Below are 17,867 nucleotides of genomic sequence, written 5' to 3' on the forward strand. Positions count from 1 at the left end.
ATAAATATTCTGGTGCTTTAGTGCCAAGATGACTGTTTTACAAATTAAAGGTGGAAAAGCATTTGGCATGCTGACACAAGGAGCTGTGTTTCTGTCTTGAAGTCTTTCCTTCCACATTACCTGGATGTTTCACAGATTAGCAGTAAAAGAACTTGCATTTCACACAGGTTGGAAAAAAATATTTACATTACAACATGTCCCTACAAATGGACTCTGAGCTTTTTTTAGTCACATAGCATGAGACAGAAATCAAGCAACACTTCCTGCCAAAAAGTTGTCAAGTGTAAACAATATGAAAGAAGCTACTGTAGCAGCAAGGCCTGTAGAGGAAAACTACCTCTTCAGACTTTCTAAACTACTCATCAAATACTACTGCCACAAGTCCAGAATCTACATTTTTGATATTAACCTGTATCTACATGAAAATAGTAACAAGCCAAGTCTTGCACAACAATTGGCATTGTTTTTAGCAGAAAATGCATGAAATGACATTCTGCTTGGAATTTACAGGCAGGTTTTAATGTCAACATTATATATAATCTACCAAAAGATGGGACAAAGACAGAAAAGTAAGGCAGAGTAAAATACCAGGATTCCCTTAATTCCTCCAAAAATCATGTTTTATTGTTAAATACTTCTCCCCAGTGTTCCATTCTAAACCAAGCAAATGCCACTTGCTCTTTGGGACTTACCCATCAACCTGGGAGCTCTGGGTTTCCAAAGAGCCTGATTCCATAGGAACACCATCCTTTGGCAAACTTTTCACAAACTCTGAATACTGCTGACCAGGGTCGTAGAGTTTGGCACTCTCACAGAGGGACTGGCAATTAACTGGAAGAGATACAACCTGAGCATGCTGCAGCTGGAACAGGTTAACTGTTGCCTGTTGGGGGAAAAAAACTTGCATTATTTGTAGATCATTTACTAGATATTTCACTTGCACTTTGCTCAACAGAAATTATTATCCCAACACAAGATTATTTAAACAACAAGACTAGAAAAAATCTAGAAAATCATAACATGTTACTTTATGCAAGATCCTGAAAGTCAACTGTAAAAACCTGATCTGTAATATAGATATGAGCATTTCTCTTCTCTCTGGGTTATTGAATCCTCCTGGTAGCAAAGGTAATTCCAATGGCTTCCCACTTTGGGTTGATCAAGATCAACAGGAAGTTTTTTTTGCTACCAAAAAGGTATTTTTCATGCTCTGGGGGGAATCTGAGTCAGTATTACAACGATGAAGCAGCTGGAATTCCAAATCCAAGTGAACTCCATATTGCCTTGAGATATGAAACAGATAAAATTCTATCCCAACAGACACATTAATTGAACACTTTCTTCATTAAATTACATAACTCTTCTAAATGATTTTATCACAAGTCAGAGACCAGAAAAGGGGACTCTGTGTGGCTGCTTCTTCAGCTTTGGGGCTGCAAAGCAGTTTGCAATTTATACTTGAACTGACAAGTCTAAGTTTTCTATTGGTCTTACAGCTTGGTTTTGGGGTTGCTTGGGGATGGAGGGTGTGTGATGTCTTATTTTCCCTCCCTGCCCTGGCATTAAATTGTCTTGGCCTTATCTTGAAAAAAACCCCAAAATAATGACCTCTTGACACAATGTGTTCTTAAAGCTTTTTTAGAACTTGTGCATGTAGTATTAGTAATATACTAGAAAGAGAACACCACAAATAAATGAAAAGTTTTCCTTTTTATACTGGCTTGGCCTCTGTTCTTTGAAAACGTTTTATTTTAAGCGGTAACACTATAGATCGGCTTTCTGTTACTCTTAACAATATTTATATATCTGTGCAAAACATATTTAAAAACCATGCTTACAGCTTTAAGAGTAAGATCACACTGGTAAATAATCTCCCGAAGCTGTGTTAAAACATCACTTTTAAAGCTTTCCAAATCATTTCTTTTTTCTTCAATCTCTGCCATGCTTGCTTTATAGTGTTCATTGGCCTCTTCAGCCTGGAGAAAACACAAGTATAAAGGGTTGATGGACTGCAGGCCTTGATACTAGAAGCAAGAATAAAAACCCCACACCAGATGCTTGTAATTACAGAGTCCCATTTAGGGTAAGAGCCCAAAAGAGCACAGAATGATTAAAATTAAAATTATGAGCTGAACTCTAAGTCAAATATTCCCATTAGGAAAGCATGATTAGAACCAGTGTAAGCTTAACTTCAAAAGCAAGGAACTCTTTACCTTTTGAAGAGCCTCCTCTTCTAGCCTTCGTTTTTTTTCCAATTGCTTGCTGAAATCCTTCACAAAGCTTCCACTTGAGCTGAGATGGTCCTCCTCAGCACGAGCAGTGCATGATTTTGCCTTTTCATACTCATCTTGACGCTGTGTATAAAGCAACTTTGCTTTTCTTAGAGCAGCTTCCAGCTCTTGCTGCGGAATGTAATGAAAGACAAAGCAGAAGAAAACCTGATATTAATTTTTCAGTTATTTAATGTGATGTTTAAAGAGGCTGTTATGCACAGGTCTGTATGCTGCAGTTCAAAGTACACAGAAAGACAACTGCTTAAAAATACCAGATTGTCATCAAATTGACAGTACGTGCTACTTTCAATAAGCCCTACAGACTGTACTTGTAAGTTCATAACAGCCTAGCTTGAAAGTTTCTTCCTTTTGAAGAATTTCAGACTGAACCGTTAGATATGAAAGAATTACCAACCATTTTTTTCTGTTCTCGCTGCCAAAGCTCCTTGATATCTTTCCTTTGTCTATCCAACTCATTTTTCCTTCCAAGAAGAGGCTAGATAGGAAATATTAATACAGTACATTAAAGGCTTATAGGCTGCAAGTTCATTCTTTTAAATATTCTGTGGTGTCACAAAACTTAAAAAAACCCTAAAGAACATTTTGGTCTTTTTTCTTTAAGCTTACCTGCACAAATTTGTTAGACTGGAGAGCAGCAGTTGTTTGTTGCCAAAGCTGATTGTTCTCAATATCATTTTGAAAAGCATTAACGAATATTGATTGGAATGGCATATAATCCTAAAATTACACAAAACACATTAATGTTCTAGGTAAGATAGAGGTATGCTGACATTCTAAAAGTCTGTATAGCTGAACTAGATTTTCAATTAAATTTTGTAAGTATTTATATGTGTGTGAAAGATATGAATGTAGAAAATTACTGATTTCTCATCTCCGTTTCATTTACTAGGAAAAATGTCTACAAGTCCAAATCACAAAGCATGCAAGATATCAGACAAAAAAACACACACTGTGAAAACTATTCTGCATATTCAACAAAAACAATTTTATATATCCAAATTTCCATAGCAAATGGAAGACAAAATAGAGCAAATCTTTTAACCAGTACTTGAAGGTATAAACCAATTCTATATCAACTTAAAAATCCACTCCTCAATATCCCTGAATTTTACTTTTCAGCAAGGCATTCAATATTTTGATTCAATACTAAGATTTAAGACTAAGATAAAGCCCCTAAGGTGTACTCACCTGGTGTCCAACAATAGCTTTAGTAGTTTCAGCCATTTTTGCTAAGTTTCTAGAACACTCCAGTTCTGTTAAAAAAATTTCACAGTTACTGTTTACACTAACAATTGCAACACATGCTAAATGCTTTTTACAGTCTTCCTTTAACAAACAGGCTACAGAGGGGACCACCTTCACTTTGTTACAGGCCTTTAATTATAGGAAATGCACGACAGTTCTGTCCACTTCAGCGGAACAGCTACTAATTTAGAAATCACATTACTGACAGTCTGCAGCACAGAGGCCTGACAACAGATTTAATTTCATCATGACAAAGCTGATTAAATGCCAGAAAGAGCCACTCACCCACGCTAAGCTTTTTTTCTACCCATGCGACTACATCCTTGATATATTTTGACAATGCTTTGGCATAGGACAGAGCTGATTCGATCCCACTGTCATTTCTTAGGAGCATGCTATCAACCTCCTCTGCTCGAAGATGTCCTGCAAATAAAGCATCCAACACAAAGAAGTGATTTTTAGACATGACCACACACTGAGAGCAAAGCCAGTATTAGCCAACTGTGAATGCCTAAGCAGCTCTGATCTTGAGATGGTCTTTAATGCTAGTTGACTCTAAACAGGACTGACAGAGGTTTTAGAACAAATTAAAGGGTCACAGTATTTTATCTGGAGTAGTCATATGGTCAGCATAACTTTCTTCAAGAAAGTGACCCAACAAAACACCAATCATATGATGAGATACAGAAGATCTTCAGGCCTTGGTTCTTTCCCCCTCTCCCCCCTTCCAAAAGGCAACCAGGTTAATTATTTACAAAAGAAAACCTCTGCAATAGCCTTTATTTTTTTTTTTTTTTGCAACTGACTTAAAACATGTTTAGAAGAAATAAACCCCACAGATTCAAAGTGGTGTTTATCAATGTTAAATGAATTACCTACCTTGAATATCATCCCTTTCAGGCAGTGAACCCCCAGACTCCACAGAAAGATTTTCAAAAGACTGGTGTACAAGAAAGAAAACTTGAAGTTAGCAAAGAAAAGCTCTCACTGGAACTGACAGGCTAACCAAATAAATGGCATTATCTGCCCCTTTCCTTTTTTTGCAGATAAGGCAAACTGCAATGTAACTCCCTCTCAACTAAGGCACAACACCTTCTAACCTCCCACAGCTGTCAAAGGAGACATAATAAATAGCAAGAAATCATTATATACCTTTAAATCAACAGTCTTGAAAGGCTATGATGAAACAGTTAAACATCAACCAGATTTGTTGAAGAATTAAGTGAGTTCCAGGTTTTCTTAGATCACTACTTGTCTTTTAAAAACCTTTTCATACAGACCTAATGTCATATACAATGTAACAAGCCATTAGAATCCTCTATTTCTTCCTCAAAGGAATAAAGTTACTTCTCCTAAATGACTTGCAGGTGTGCACTGTAGGCACAACAGCTGACCAGTAGCACTTGCTAATGAAGCCCTGACAATCAATACAACCCGACAGAAAGTAATCCAATAATAAAAGGAATGTAGCACATCATGTCATCCCTACCTTTGTCCTCATGCTGCATTTTGCTACCCCTTTATTTCTGCAAGTTGAACTACTTGTAGGACTGTTCTGCAGACTTGACTGGTCAACACATTTAAATGAATAAAAATTTTACCTAGTAATTACTATCCCCTTAAAAACCAAAACAAAGAAAAACAACAAACCCTACATAATTTTAAATGGAGAAACTACTCCTGACAACTTCGAAGCACAGGGCAGACAGAAAACAAAGGCTAAGAAATAGCTGCAGAGTGCCCTTAAGCTTTACAAGAACAGCTTGTTTCCATTTAGACTTTGGAGCTGGTTTATTTTCAGACATTTGCTAAAATGGAGCACAGTATCAATGATGCAAGTAGTTTTGGTTTGTTGGGGTTTTTAAATGTAACTGAAAATGGCTCATAAATCACATAAAAATCCCTCAAGAATAATTGTTTACTTCACAGCAAAAGCAGCTTTTCCAAAGACCAAAACATGGAAGGTATTAATCATCAGGTCAACATTGAACAGAATTAAACTAAGTCTCAAGAGCTGCTCCATTCCTAAAAGTGGAACACTAGTATAACTGCTGTATACTATAAGAGAGTTTTAACAAAATAAAAGGGCTCTTCCAGAACAAGTGGAAAATCTATCCAAAACTGTCCATCAACCAAACTGTTATAAAGAAAAAAAAATCTTAATTTAACAATGGATCAATATTCAATTGCAGAGAAAGTTTGAACATTCCTAGACTTAGTTCAGATTTTGTAAAACCCCATTATTTTATAACAGCTTGAAGTACATATAAGTTTTGGTCCTAAGAATTATTACCCATTCTGTAAGACCTAAATCACTGCAGTCCTGAAAACTGTTCAATCCTTTCCATCCATCAGGCACACAGAGTAGTTAGGGCAGCTAATCAAAGATCACTCATCCTTTCACATTCTCCCCACTGTAAATACATAATACCACATTTTTAAAGCAAACGTGAGCAACTGTTTTCACATATGTCCTACAACTTATTATCAGAACTTGATCCATACAGCTTGCCCTCTCAAGCAACCCATGACTCATCCTGGCAGTCCTAGCCAAAATGAAAAGCCCAACTTCTAGATAAGATTTCACTTCAAAATTCAGCAAGTCTCTTTCTTTTCTTCCTTCCCATTACCCAAGACTCTCACCCTGACAGAGGCAAATCTCTTCACACAGTTTCAACATTTTATCCTACTCCTTTATTATGCTCTTAGACCTGCAGAGCATCAAATAGCATTCAAATAGCTTGCTGAGTAACCAAAGGTCAGACATGTCTGTCTCGTCTCTTCCAGTATATTCTAAAGCACTTCTGGTTTTAATTAAAAAATATTTTTGCTTCTACCTTGTATGTCTGGTTGCACTATGAGGGCTAAAGTGAGAACAATTACATTTGCTAAGAGGGGGTATACATATCACTTAACTTAAACTTCCAAGTGGAATGCCTGAAGTAAAGAATGTAGACTCCCCTGCAGTCGAGAGAAGCAAGATCAGAGCTGCTCAACCCCCTCCTCCTTGGAGCAATCTTCAACAGCTTAGTTAGGGTAGTCCCCAACTAAACAGGCAATTAAAATCTTTCTCCTTAACCAACCCTCAAAAAATTTACATGTTATATTCTACCAAAATGTTATGCTCTAGCTATTTAAGATACAGCTGGCTGCTATGATCAACCACTGAACATAAACATCTACAGGAAAAGTTTATATAGCCCTTATTGCATTTAACTCCTTCTAACACTCAACTCTTAGCTGGCCTCCCAGTTGCTCTCTGAATTGCACATCTAAGTGAAATGATTCATCTGTTAAATGTGTATTTATTTGCCTAAATGAAAATGCGCTTAAGACAGATTTCTAAGAAATTTAACTATGTTATCCCACTTCAAAATTTATAATTGTTTACCTGCACATTAGAAAAAGCAAGAGACACAACAAAGAAGGGATTTTAATATAAGTTGGTAACTTCTGAAGCACCTAGAATAGAATTCCTTCTTCATTTCACTGTATTCTAATCTCCCCTTGGCCTTCCCCCCACCTTTATGTTCAGAAGAGTGATCTTTCAGGCAATCATTCACTTCACAATACAATATATAAGATCATCTCATTCCACAGACAGATTTTTGACATGCATAAGAATTTCAAGATTAAAATGTTGGCAAATTCATCATCTTCCTTCTTCTGGTGAACCAATCAGATAAAGTAGTACTTGTTCCAGTAATCTCATTTAACTTATATGAGATGCATGGTTTTATGCTATTTTATTTCATGCTTTTTATCAACAATCTGATTCTAAGGTTGCTGGAACCAGTTTTCTGCATAGCCTACTTCTCCTCCATATTGTTTATGAAGAGGAGTTTTGTAGAAACTACAGAAGTAGAACTTGTATGATAATGCATCTTTCTCCCATGTGTGAAAATTAAAAAAGTGAAATCTCTCATAGCGAAAATTAAAAAAGACTGTAGCTGCACATCACTACTATGATCAAGTCTGTGTGAAGAAATGCTAAGCCTTAAGTATGTTTCAAAGTAGCCTTCAAAAAAACACCACAATCTAAAATTTTTAACCTTGCTACAACTTAGCCTGTCATATGCACTAATCACCAACGTCATTTACCTTGCATGTAACTTCTAATTTTATCTGATTTTCTTGAAAGTCTGCTTCTAGATACACAAAAATTCAGGACAGAATTTGGAACTGAGCATTTTTCAATCACACCTTCAAAATGTTTAAAGGGGAGATTAAAATGCTAAAGTTATTCTTTGACTACCTATAAGTTGACAATTATCTTAGTGAATTGTTGCTGAAACAATTACAGCACAAGCTGGGCTCTGGAAGAAGAAAAGGTTATTTTGTAATGAATATTAGTAGTTAAAAGTCAAAATCATCAAAAAAACCCATTAAACCTTTAGCTTCTAGGTTTAACAGGTGTATTCTAACTACTCCAGCATGTAAATCATTCAAGTATCTTACTCTGCAGTATTTATTTATTTTCAGTTGACCACTTCAAAAATCTCAGAAACAATTGCAGCAGCTTATAATTTACATATTTGAGTACCAGCCCAACTGAGTCATCACTGTCCTTGGGAACTGAGAATACATTCAAGTATCTGAAACCTTGAATACACATTTTTCATGGGTTTAATCTAGTTTTAACACTCAGACGACTCCAAGTGTCCCATCCCCACGATGCACAGAGTTTCAGTGGAAATGGAAGTCTCCTTTAAAAGATATCATTCCCCACTCCAAGAGAACGTGTTTAGCCTACCCGACTTCTCCGAGATACAGGAAGTCCCAATGACGAGCCATTGTCTACATCTCCCATAAGGAAGTCTGAAACCCTGCCAGAAAAACAAAGAATTGAATTGTGTCACTTCATTACTTTACCTCACCAAGCAATTTTGTATCACTGAAAACAAGAATTCAGATAGTGTTTCTAACATCCTTTAAAATGTCTGCAAACCATTTTTAGGAGTACTCTTACATTCCCCTGTCATTTCTACGCCATCATTGATTTCCTTGTTAAGAAACAAAGCAAACAAACACTCAAAGCAGTAAAATTGTTCTAGATGTGGTTAACTCAGTTTGTCAGCTAAACAAAAGTTTTTATTGTTATTTAGTCTTAATTTGATTCAGCTCCGTTGATCTCTTTAAAAACTCCTTCCGCATTCCAACTTACACGTTTCCAAAGGTGAATGCCAATGTTTCAATGGAAGAAAATATTTCACTGAAGATTTCTCTCTTGTTTTCTTCGTTAACTTCTTTGAAGTTCACCGCTTAGGGAAAAAAAGAAAACCAGAGGGTGAGAGGTGACGTCAAGCAAGCAGGTTTACCAGGCCTAAAGACAAATTTTATATGCAGTCTCCTACAGAACATGCAACATTATACTTTCCTGAATAATTGAAAAAACACGGTTTTAAAGAAGATTAGTAAGAAAGTAAACACTATAGGAAAGAAATTAACACAATCCAGATGCTTCCCACAATGAAATCAGATTACTGTTTCACTTCCTGTATCTTCCCACTTAAGCAGCAGCTTTGTGTGGGAACATGTTGGTAATGTGATGGGAAGAGAAAAACAGTCATTTACCAACAAGTCAAATCACACAGCAGCAGCAGCACCACTGCCAAGCAGCTCACAAATGCAGTCAGGTATTTGAAAAACCGTTTCTTTTCCGAGTAGAAATTTTAGAACTCAGAACAGGAGCAGTCATTTATGGGGGTGCTCCCCCAAATGTATGCAATGCAGAACACAAGCCATTTCTGGCTTGAGTACAAGCAAAGAGAAAGGTATCAAAAGGTAGCGTCCATTGCAAAATCCTTTAATTATTTGCTCCATAGTCTGGCAAAAGCCCCTCAGTTTTTCCTGCTAAAAGTCTCATACACTCCTTTAAGCCAAAGCTGTGCCCTCTGGATGGAAGTTTTCACCAATGTTACATTGTGAGAAGTGACAATTTCACATTAGCATTTGTTTTTTGAAAGCTTATTTTTTGAAGCAATGTGTTGTTCTCAATTCTCTAGATGCACAAGTCACACATGCTTACATCTGTTTCAGACAACTGCAGTGACACACAAACAGGTACTTCACCCCACTCATCGTTTTTGCAAAACTCGTAACAAGGTTCATTTCTGTATCTTCCTTACACTTCGAATATAAATATGGAAATAATGGGCTACAATGACTTCTAGAAGCAGCAAAAATGAAAATCATGTTAAATTGTTACCCATTCTATACACATTTTCCTAGCAAATTAAATTAACAGGCTTTAATCTTAAGAAGTATTCAAACTTCCTGCCAGGTGCCTAAACACTAATGGGTAACAAACAAAGAAAGTACAGTAATCTACTCCCCCGTTAGACTTCCTTTGTGAAAGGAAAAGTTTTTAACCAGTAAAGTTATACAGTTAAATCCATTCCTTTCTACACAGCACATCAACAGACCCAGTCAACATTTTTATAACTATTTCTATACAAAGCTATTACAGAAAATACATATTCCTCTCATGGGCTATATTTACAATTACTTGCAGATATGGAATAACGTGTTTTAATAAGCCTACAGCAAAAAACAATCACCACATATTACAAAAATATTACCAGTCTCTGTTGCCCCAGTTAACTGCTAAACTACAGCTTCTCCTACTCTTCATTTGCTACACTTTGTAATTACATTAAAAAATGCCTCCGGCACCTTTGTTTGAAATAAGCCTTATTAAAGGTCCACAGATGAAAATTTTTTAACAACTTCGTAAAGAGCAGTGACTTTATTTATTTTTTTTTAATTCAGGTTAGTTGTAAACCTCAACTTTCCAGAAATATTGCTACCTACAAATCCAAATAAATTCCAAATCATTAAGCAACAACAGTTACCATGAGACCTATTGATTACCAGCCACTAATAACTGGAAAAATCATTTGAGTGCCAGCATTGAGTGCAAACTGCTTCAACATTAAAAGGAACCAACAAAAACTGTCTATACATTCAAAGCACTTACCACTGAAACATTTGTATATCCATCAGCCACAGCGTCTTCAGAGAAAGAGCACTTCTTTTACTCAGTTAACGAGACATTTATAGAGAGAGCCTTTCCCTAAAGAAATGCCGTCTGTTTCACTCTGCCTTCCTGTTCCAGGAAGAGTTTTGTTAAGCTTTACAGTTTATATGCCAAGCAAATCCTTTCCTTTCAGGATCCATCCCAAAAGGAATAACCAATCTCAAATTTTTCAGAATTGCCACTTCTCCCAAAACAGGTTAGTCCAATTTCTTAGTAATTCAGTAGAATACGAACAGCTTTCTTCTAGCTTACCACCAGTGGAATGCTGATGTACTTAACATCAACTTTAAACCACGCACTCTCTTTCCCCAGGACATCCTGACTGCACACAATAGCTCCTGACAACAATGAACTATGGTAATCCTGCCATGTCTGGAAATGACAACTATCTATCTATAGTTCCACAGATTTCAAAGTGAGTTTACAGTTTGACAACCCTTTTAAGTAAGATTTCAGATGACACACAATGAAGTTCAAAAAAAAAAAACATATGATAGTGGTACATTAAAACCCAGTACATGAAATACACACCTAGCTTAGAGTGGATCTTTATTTCCAAAGTTGTCTTCAAACTGCAGCGGGTTTGGCAATCTCATCAAAATGCTGTGAGATGCTGCAGTTTCTGTTCTTCAGTCGTGCCATCAAAACCTTTCTGAATCAAGCACAGCCCGGTCTGGGGAACCCAGAACAGCCATGGAAGTTTTGGAAGTGACAATCCCAGGAGCTGAAGCACTGCCTGAGGACATCTGAGCAATGCTTCTGACACTACCAAGAAGAGGCTGACAACTGTCAAGACCAAAGTGCAACCAGGGCCTTTAAAAGGTGATGCTTGGACAGTTCACAGTGATGACAGCACAGCTCACAGGTACACAAGGCATGGGACACAGCCATGCTGGAGTGCAGAAGTTCACTTGCTTCCTCAACCCCCCTCCCCACAGACACGTGCAGGACTGGCAGCAGCAATGCTACCCTGCCAGCTTCTGCAGAGCCTGGACAAGTCAAAACCAAGCTTGCAGAATTTGGACTTTTGGGTCAATTTTCTCATACCTAATACACTAATGTGATGACATCATCTAATTTTTTTCAGGCAGGAATATACCTACAATCCATACTTTACTAGCTGACTTTTAAGCAGTAAGCAACTGGATGACTTCTTAAAACTGAATACCTTTGCAACAAATTTTTATCTTTCAACTCCCAACAATGCTTTCAAGAACCTTTCACAACTATTTCAAAAACAAAATCACCACTCAAGCAAACAAAAAAAACCCAAAAACCAACCAACAACCCACGACCAAAAAAATACTCCCTCTCCCAAAAAAACAAGAGTTATAATACTTCTTATTATTGCCTCTCTTCTTTAAAAAAGTGTAAAATAAAGGGGGGAGCAGTACTACAGAGACCAGAAAGAGGAAGAAGAGTATTCTTGGAATTTCCCAGTTAGAGAGGATCAGCAGGCTGTCCAGTCCCTACTGTTCTACTTTTAGTTGTCAGTGCCATATAATTTCACAGCCTGTACTTACTACCAGGTTTGGCAGCCTCCTCAACTTGAGCTGGATGCCAACAAGACAAGTTTGAGGAACTGTTTCCTTCTTTTTTCATAATAAATTTTGCTTGGAATTTACATCCCATATACACCAACAAAACTGAAATTACTTGTTGTTCCTTGAGGTATTTCATTTTGATGCAAAACTACTGTAAAAACCCTCCATGCTTAAATAGGAAATTTCTACAAGACAAGTGCAATTTCAGCTTTACCAGGAATCTGTGTCCATTCTAATGATTCAGTTAAGTCAAAAGGTGTAATTTAGAACAAAAGAACAGTACAGACTTGAATTTGGGATCAGGAGAATCATACACTCTGGGGTCATCAACTATTCAAAGGTACCAAGTGGGAAAATAACTACGAAAATGATGGTGTGCCAGACTGGGAAGTGACTTCCAGAAACAGGAGTCTAAACAGGTTCTAAGCAAGATGCTTCATTAAGTTGCAATCCTTCCAGGTTAAGTGAGGTGTCATTTAAAAGACACTCTTCACAAAGCACTCAAGTAGGCAAGTATAGAGTCCAAAGAGGCCCAGTGAACCACGTCATGCCTGAGATATAACCAGAGAAATTAAATGTGTCACATCCCATCCCACCCCTCTCCACACCATTTTCCTTCAACCTCAGTCCGAAATGGTACAGGTCTAACATTATCTATTCTGCCAAGTATCATTCTCTGCAGGAAAATTCAGATAAAATAGCTAGTTTTTCCCTCAATCTGTCTAAAGGGAAAAGCATTAGGCATCCAAAGCAGAACTACAAGCACATTTATATAATTTCCATACTAAGATCCTCAGAAATGGCTGAGAGGCTTGAAGGAGGGACATAAGCACTCTAATTTCTGCTAGCAGTAATTTAAAGGGGGTGGCCTCCCTGCAGTGGACATTTCGTTTAAAGCACAGTGCAACTTGTCAGTTATGAGAATACTTCAGAAGACACAGTTATTGTAACTGATTTAATGAAGAGCAAAAGGCATTCATTTGTTAAAATAGTAGTTTGTCCCTATATGAAGTTCCAAAGATAAACTAGATTTGAAACCCTGGCATTATACAAAGACTCAAAAAATAGGGGGTGGAATCACACATAAATCCCAGCTTGTGTCTATTTCATCCTCCTAAATAAACATCAGAAGTTTTCCATGCCAGGTTAATTCTCTTCCTAGTCATAAATCTGACTACAAATACACAGTGCTTCTATATCTTTTTATAGTTCTGTCCTCCAATGACAAGAAACAGATGAGTCACATGAACTTCTTTCATAATGTCACATTAACACAGACAGGGAAGACAGAGGAAAAAGGATACTGGTTCTGTTCTACCAGCTCCTCACATTCTTGTAGTTTCCTGTTTATTCAAAAGCTACATTACCTCTAGTGAAATAACCACAGCTGAAAACCTGTGAACAAGTGTGTTACAGATAGGCCACTGTAAGCAAACTGGAAGTCTAATATGCTTACAATTCTCAACATGCTGTATTTTTACTTCTACTTCCTTGGTACCAGCAGTCATACATTTCAGTTTGAATACAAACATGGAGCAGTCTGATCCCTACACAAAAAGCAGCTGCAAAACCCAAACAGGTGCTGAAGACGAACCACCTTCACATTTACCACATTATGTTGGGGCGAAGGCAGTCTGTTTTCACACAGCAAAGGTTTAGCTGTTCTCAGAGAAGTAGTATTTAACTACGAGTCAGAAAGAGCTGAAGTCTTGTAGCTCCCTGCTTTTGAAGCAGCCCAGGATTTCTGACCTATGAGCACACATTGCCGGGTCGTGCTGAACTTCTCATCCACCCACACCCCCAAGTCCTTCTCCTCAGAGCTGCTCCAATCCATTCTCTGCCCAGCCTGTCTTAGTGCTTGGGATTGCCCTGACCCAGGTGCAGGACCTTGCACTTGGCCGTGTTGAATTCCAAGAGGTTCACACAGACCCACCTCTCAAGCCTGCCCAGGTCCCTCTGATGGCCGCCCTTCCCTCCAGCGCGTTGGCCACACCACACAGCTCGGTGACACCGGCAAACTGGCTCAGGGTGCACTCCATCCCACTGTCCATGTCCCCAGCCAAGATGCTAAACAGTGTCAGTCCCAACACCAACCCCTGAGGGTACATCACTGTACTCTGCATCCTGTCACAGGAGTCCTACAGCTCAATCTTCAGTACTGTCAAACCACTGCCAATGAGACAATCATTCACAGAGTAATATAACTAGGGGGGGAACAAAGTTAAAACTTGAGTTTAGTTCCAGCTCATGGATCAAGACTGCCACCATAACTACATCAACTTCTTTCACGCCTTTTTTTTTTTAAGAATTTTAAAAAAAATTTTAAGAAAATCATATTTATCATATTTAAGATAGTTCAAGTGAGTAATGGCTGAGCACAGACTTTTATTATGTACCTCAAGTATGGTCTTACAACAACTTGACCAACCTGAACACATTTGACAGAAAAATGGAAGACGTAACTGCAGTGCTTCTGTGCCAAGTGTCATTCTTACAGCAATAATGAATGGAGTTACTTTCAAAATTCTGTAATTACACAATATGCACAGTACTTTCCTAGGAGTAGTTTTTCTTTCCATATAGAAAATAATGCAATTCCTCCATGACTGTAGCTCCTCTTAAACTCAACATATTAACAGTAAGTGAAGTCTACAATAAGGGTGTTATCAGTCAAGTGAAAACATACTTATTACAACAACTAAAATCTGTTCAGGGAAGAAAAAGCCAACAACTGTTTGTGAATATCTGCATTGCCAAAAAAAACACTTGGTGCTAAAGTTATTTCTTCTGCTCACTGTCAAGGGACATGAACGAATCCTAAAAAATCTACTCAGTGAACAGCTACTCATAAAATCAGACAGAAACAGAAAGCACATAAAGAAATGGATGAAACAACAATGCATCTGCCCAGGGTTCAGTGCTGTTGAAACTGCACAATGGAACACTTTGCACCAAGAAGAGAAAAATTAAGTACGGCATCAAATTCAGAAAACTGCAGGTACTCTGGAAGAATGGATTATGTAACAAAACAAAAGTGATTAATTCTCTACTTCTGAAGGGTAGGAGAGAGAATACATAAATCTAGATCTGGAAAACTGGTTCAGCACTAGAACTATAGAAAGTAACGCTGGACTTATCATGGGCTTTTAAATTGAACGTGAAAATTGACAAAAAAAGCCAACATAATTATGGACTCAATCAGTGTTACCATGCAAGACAAGGAAAATAATTCCACCACTTTACCCTGTAAACTTGGACATTATAGTCAGGGATCAATTTGGGGCACTGCACATCAAGAACAATCTTCCTATATTATGTAGTCCAGTGAGGATAGATATTGTTGCAATGGTTTTTGAAAACATGATTTAGCAAATGTTGATGTGATACCATTTACCTTAAGTCACTTGTCCTCAACATTTCTTAAAGAAAGAACAGTTTTCCACTGAAATTAGGGGAGAGTGGAAAACACAGGAATATCATCATAGCACCTAAGCATGGAAGCAGCTTGTCTAGAGCGGACATAGAATTGTGTTCACTGAACATTTATCCTGTTCTCAGGGGTAAATACCTTGTATGTGTGCACTTAACTCTCCCCAAGAAGAGCAAGCAAACAGCAATCTCTCAGGGATACCCTCTGCATTTCTAATGTTATGTACAAATCTTTAAGGCAAGTTCAGAAGTGACAGAGTTATAGTCCAAAGATCATTTCAAATACCAGCTACAGATCTATAAGAAATTCTACTTATATCAGGAAGAAAGTGCAAAGTAGGCTGCTCGTATCTGCCAAGATCAAACAAATTGGCAAAACTATGTAAGGAAGAATCCATAATAGCCTTGGAAGAATCCCAGGTATAGGAATCAGGCAGCTAAACACCGTGGCATTTTAACTCATATTCCCACTTTACTGAATAAGCAGTGTATATTCAGACATACTAACATAATTATAAAACAAGAGGGAAAACACTAGAACAAGGAGAAAAACTCAACTATGTGTCTCTGAAAGAAGGTATTCCATATTATTTAAGACAGGCAAGAGGTGGAGATTTAACCCTACACTAAGCTGGTTCCATAGTAATATACCAGACTTATTCCAGAGCAGGGAGAGCTGCAGTTAAAGGTTCCACAGGGAAGAGAGAGTTACAGTTTATGGGGCTGGAGCAATTCAGTGCTTCACTGTTTACATTTGTGGAAGCAGAGGTCAGCAATAAAAAGTATTAACACATGTTATGTCTGCAAGGCTTTTTTTTTTTTAAATTGTTGTTGAGACCTTTACCATTGCTATGATCTATCTGTTTAATTAATAACTGTTAGGCATTCAGATATTTCTTCACTTGATTTAAATACAATACCAGAATGTTATCACATCAATGAGAGAACAAGCTATTTAATATTACTCTTCACTTAGAAAAGGTATTTTTAAACAAATATTTAAGTATTACTCTTTAAAAAAATAGAATTCTATGTATACAGAAGAAACTATCTATAACTACGAGCCAGAGTCAATCAAGTCAGTAATTACAAGAACTTTCCAAGAATATTAAAGCTAGTAATTCCTTACCTTTTACTTTTGCAATAACTGTTCCCGCAGCACTAAGAATATCAACTGAATTTAGAGTCTGATGTTTATTTATCACTGCTTTTAAAACGCGTAGCAACTCCCCCAGGCGCTCGTGCACTACCTGATGCAGACCATCTTGATTTTCTGAAAGAAAGTCAAGGAGAAACTACATTAAAACACTGCATTAACACCCAGTTACATTACAAACCACTCTGATGGTATTCAGCTGCATGGAATCCTAGGCCATATTGAAGTTGGGCCTACCCAGAACAAAGAAATTGTTAAAAAATAGTTATATTAGCAGTTGCCAACAGTTTACTTGCAATGTTGTATATCATTTACATATAAACTCATTTCTCACAGAAAGTCAAGCAAGTATACTTAAAAATAAAAAAAAAAAAAAAAGGTGTTGGGGGAATTCAACACCAATACCCTAAAGTTTCTGAATTAAACCATCTTTATCTCATGTCATTTTATCCATCACCATCTTGATAATTATACATATGCAAAAAAGGTATCAACAAAAGTAGATTTGGATTGTTCACTAAATATTTCTTCACCTGATACAAATTCTACACCATTTCTGTATATTCACAGAATTAAACAAAAATTTCTGGCAAATGTTGGCTAGTTTTTAACTCAAGTGTCAATGATATCTTAAGCATCTTTAGTATATAAGCCTAGATCTGCAAAGGTCTGTCTTTAAGGATGTCAGTTCTGAAAAATAAGTTCAACATCTAAATTATTTTGTAAATTAGGTCTAATCAGAAAAATTGTCAAACACACATTGCACAACGGTGCTGCTTTGCAGCATATGCCTCTTGCTATGTGCCCCTAAATCCCACCCCGTCTTAGTTTTATTTAAAAATAGTTCTTGTTGCATACATGGCACAGGTTCAACCACAAGCTCTTCCATTCTGTTACAGAAGAGGTGCTGGTGCATGGAATTAAAGTTTCACATGCACTAGAGTGCTGCGTTGCAAGTTGTAGTAAAAAGCTTTCAAATTCAGGAAAGTCTAGCTTATGAAAAAGAAAAAGAGGATCTAATACAAGCTGACTCACTTCCCTACTGAGCAAAAAGGAATGGCAACTCTCTGTTGTCTGTGGCCATGATAACAAACAGGTCAATACACACAATTACTGTACAGTGCAAATTGAGCCAGTGCTACTCAGAGAACAGTTTCAAA

At 37.3% G+C, this 17,867-nt stretch overlaps 1 protein-coding gene across 9 annotated transcripts in view; it reads right to left on the bottom strand.

Annotated features, from left to right (window-relative positions):
- Positions 1 to 17,867, bottom strand: part of ARHGAP29 (Rho GTPase activating protein 29) — a 51,489-nt gene that overhangs the window by 10,450 nt on the left and 23,172 nt on the right. For 8 of the 9 annotated variants that reach the window (XM_050307342.1, XM_050307338.1, XM_050307336.1 and 5 more), the window contains exons 3-13: positions 16,681 to 16,824; positions 8,704 to 8,800; positions 8,293 to 8,365; positions 4,419 to 4,479; positions 3,825 to 3,962; positions 3,483 to 3,547; positions 2,901 to 3,011; positions 2,689 to 2,769; positions 2,214 to 2,402; positions 1,839 to 1,976; positions 693 to 883 (exon numbers count right to left, since the gene is read on the bottom strand). In XM_050307342.1, coding sequence (XP_050163299.1) covers positions 693 to 883; positions 1,839 to 1,976; positions 2,214 to 2,402; positions 2,689 to 2,769; positions 2,901 to 3,011; positions 3,483 to 3,547; positions 3,825 to 3,962; positions 4,419 to 4,479; positions 8,293 to 8,365; positions 8,704 to 8,800; positions 16,681 to 16,824 — 1,288 coding nt within the window. Of the gene's footprint in view, positions 1 to 692; positions 884 to 1,838; positions 1,977 to 2,213; positions 2,403 to 2,688; positions 2,770 to 2,900; positions 3,012 to 3,482; positions 3,548 to 3,824; positions 3,963 to 4,418; positions 4,480 to 8,292; positions 8,366 to 8,703; positions 8,801 to 10,518; positions 10,945 to 16,680; positions 16,825 to 17,867 lie in introns of those variants that run through there. The other variant, XM_050307343.1, reaches the window with a different exon arrangement.

Source organism: Myiozetetes cayanensis, unplaced genomic scaffold (genome assembly GCF_022539395.1).
Source record: "Myiozetetes cayanensis isolate MyiCay16 unplaced genomic scaffold, myiCay2020 scf12, whole genome shotgun sequence".
In the NCBI taxonomy this organism is placed as follows: Eukaryota; Metazoa; Chordata; class Aves; order Passeriformes; family Tyrannidae; genus Myiozetetes; species Myiozetetes cayanensis.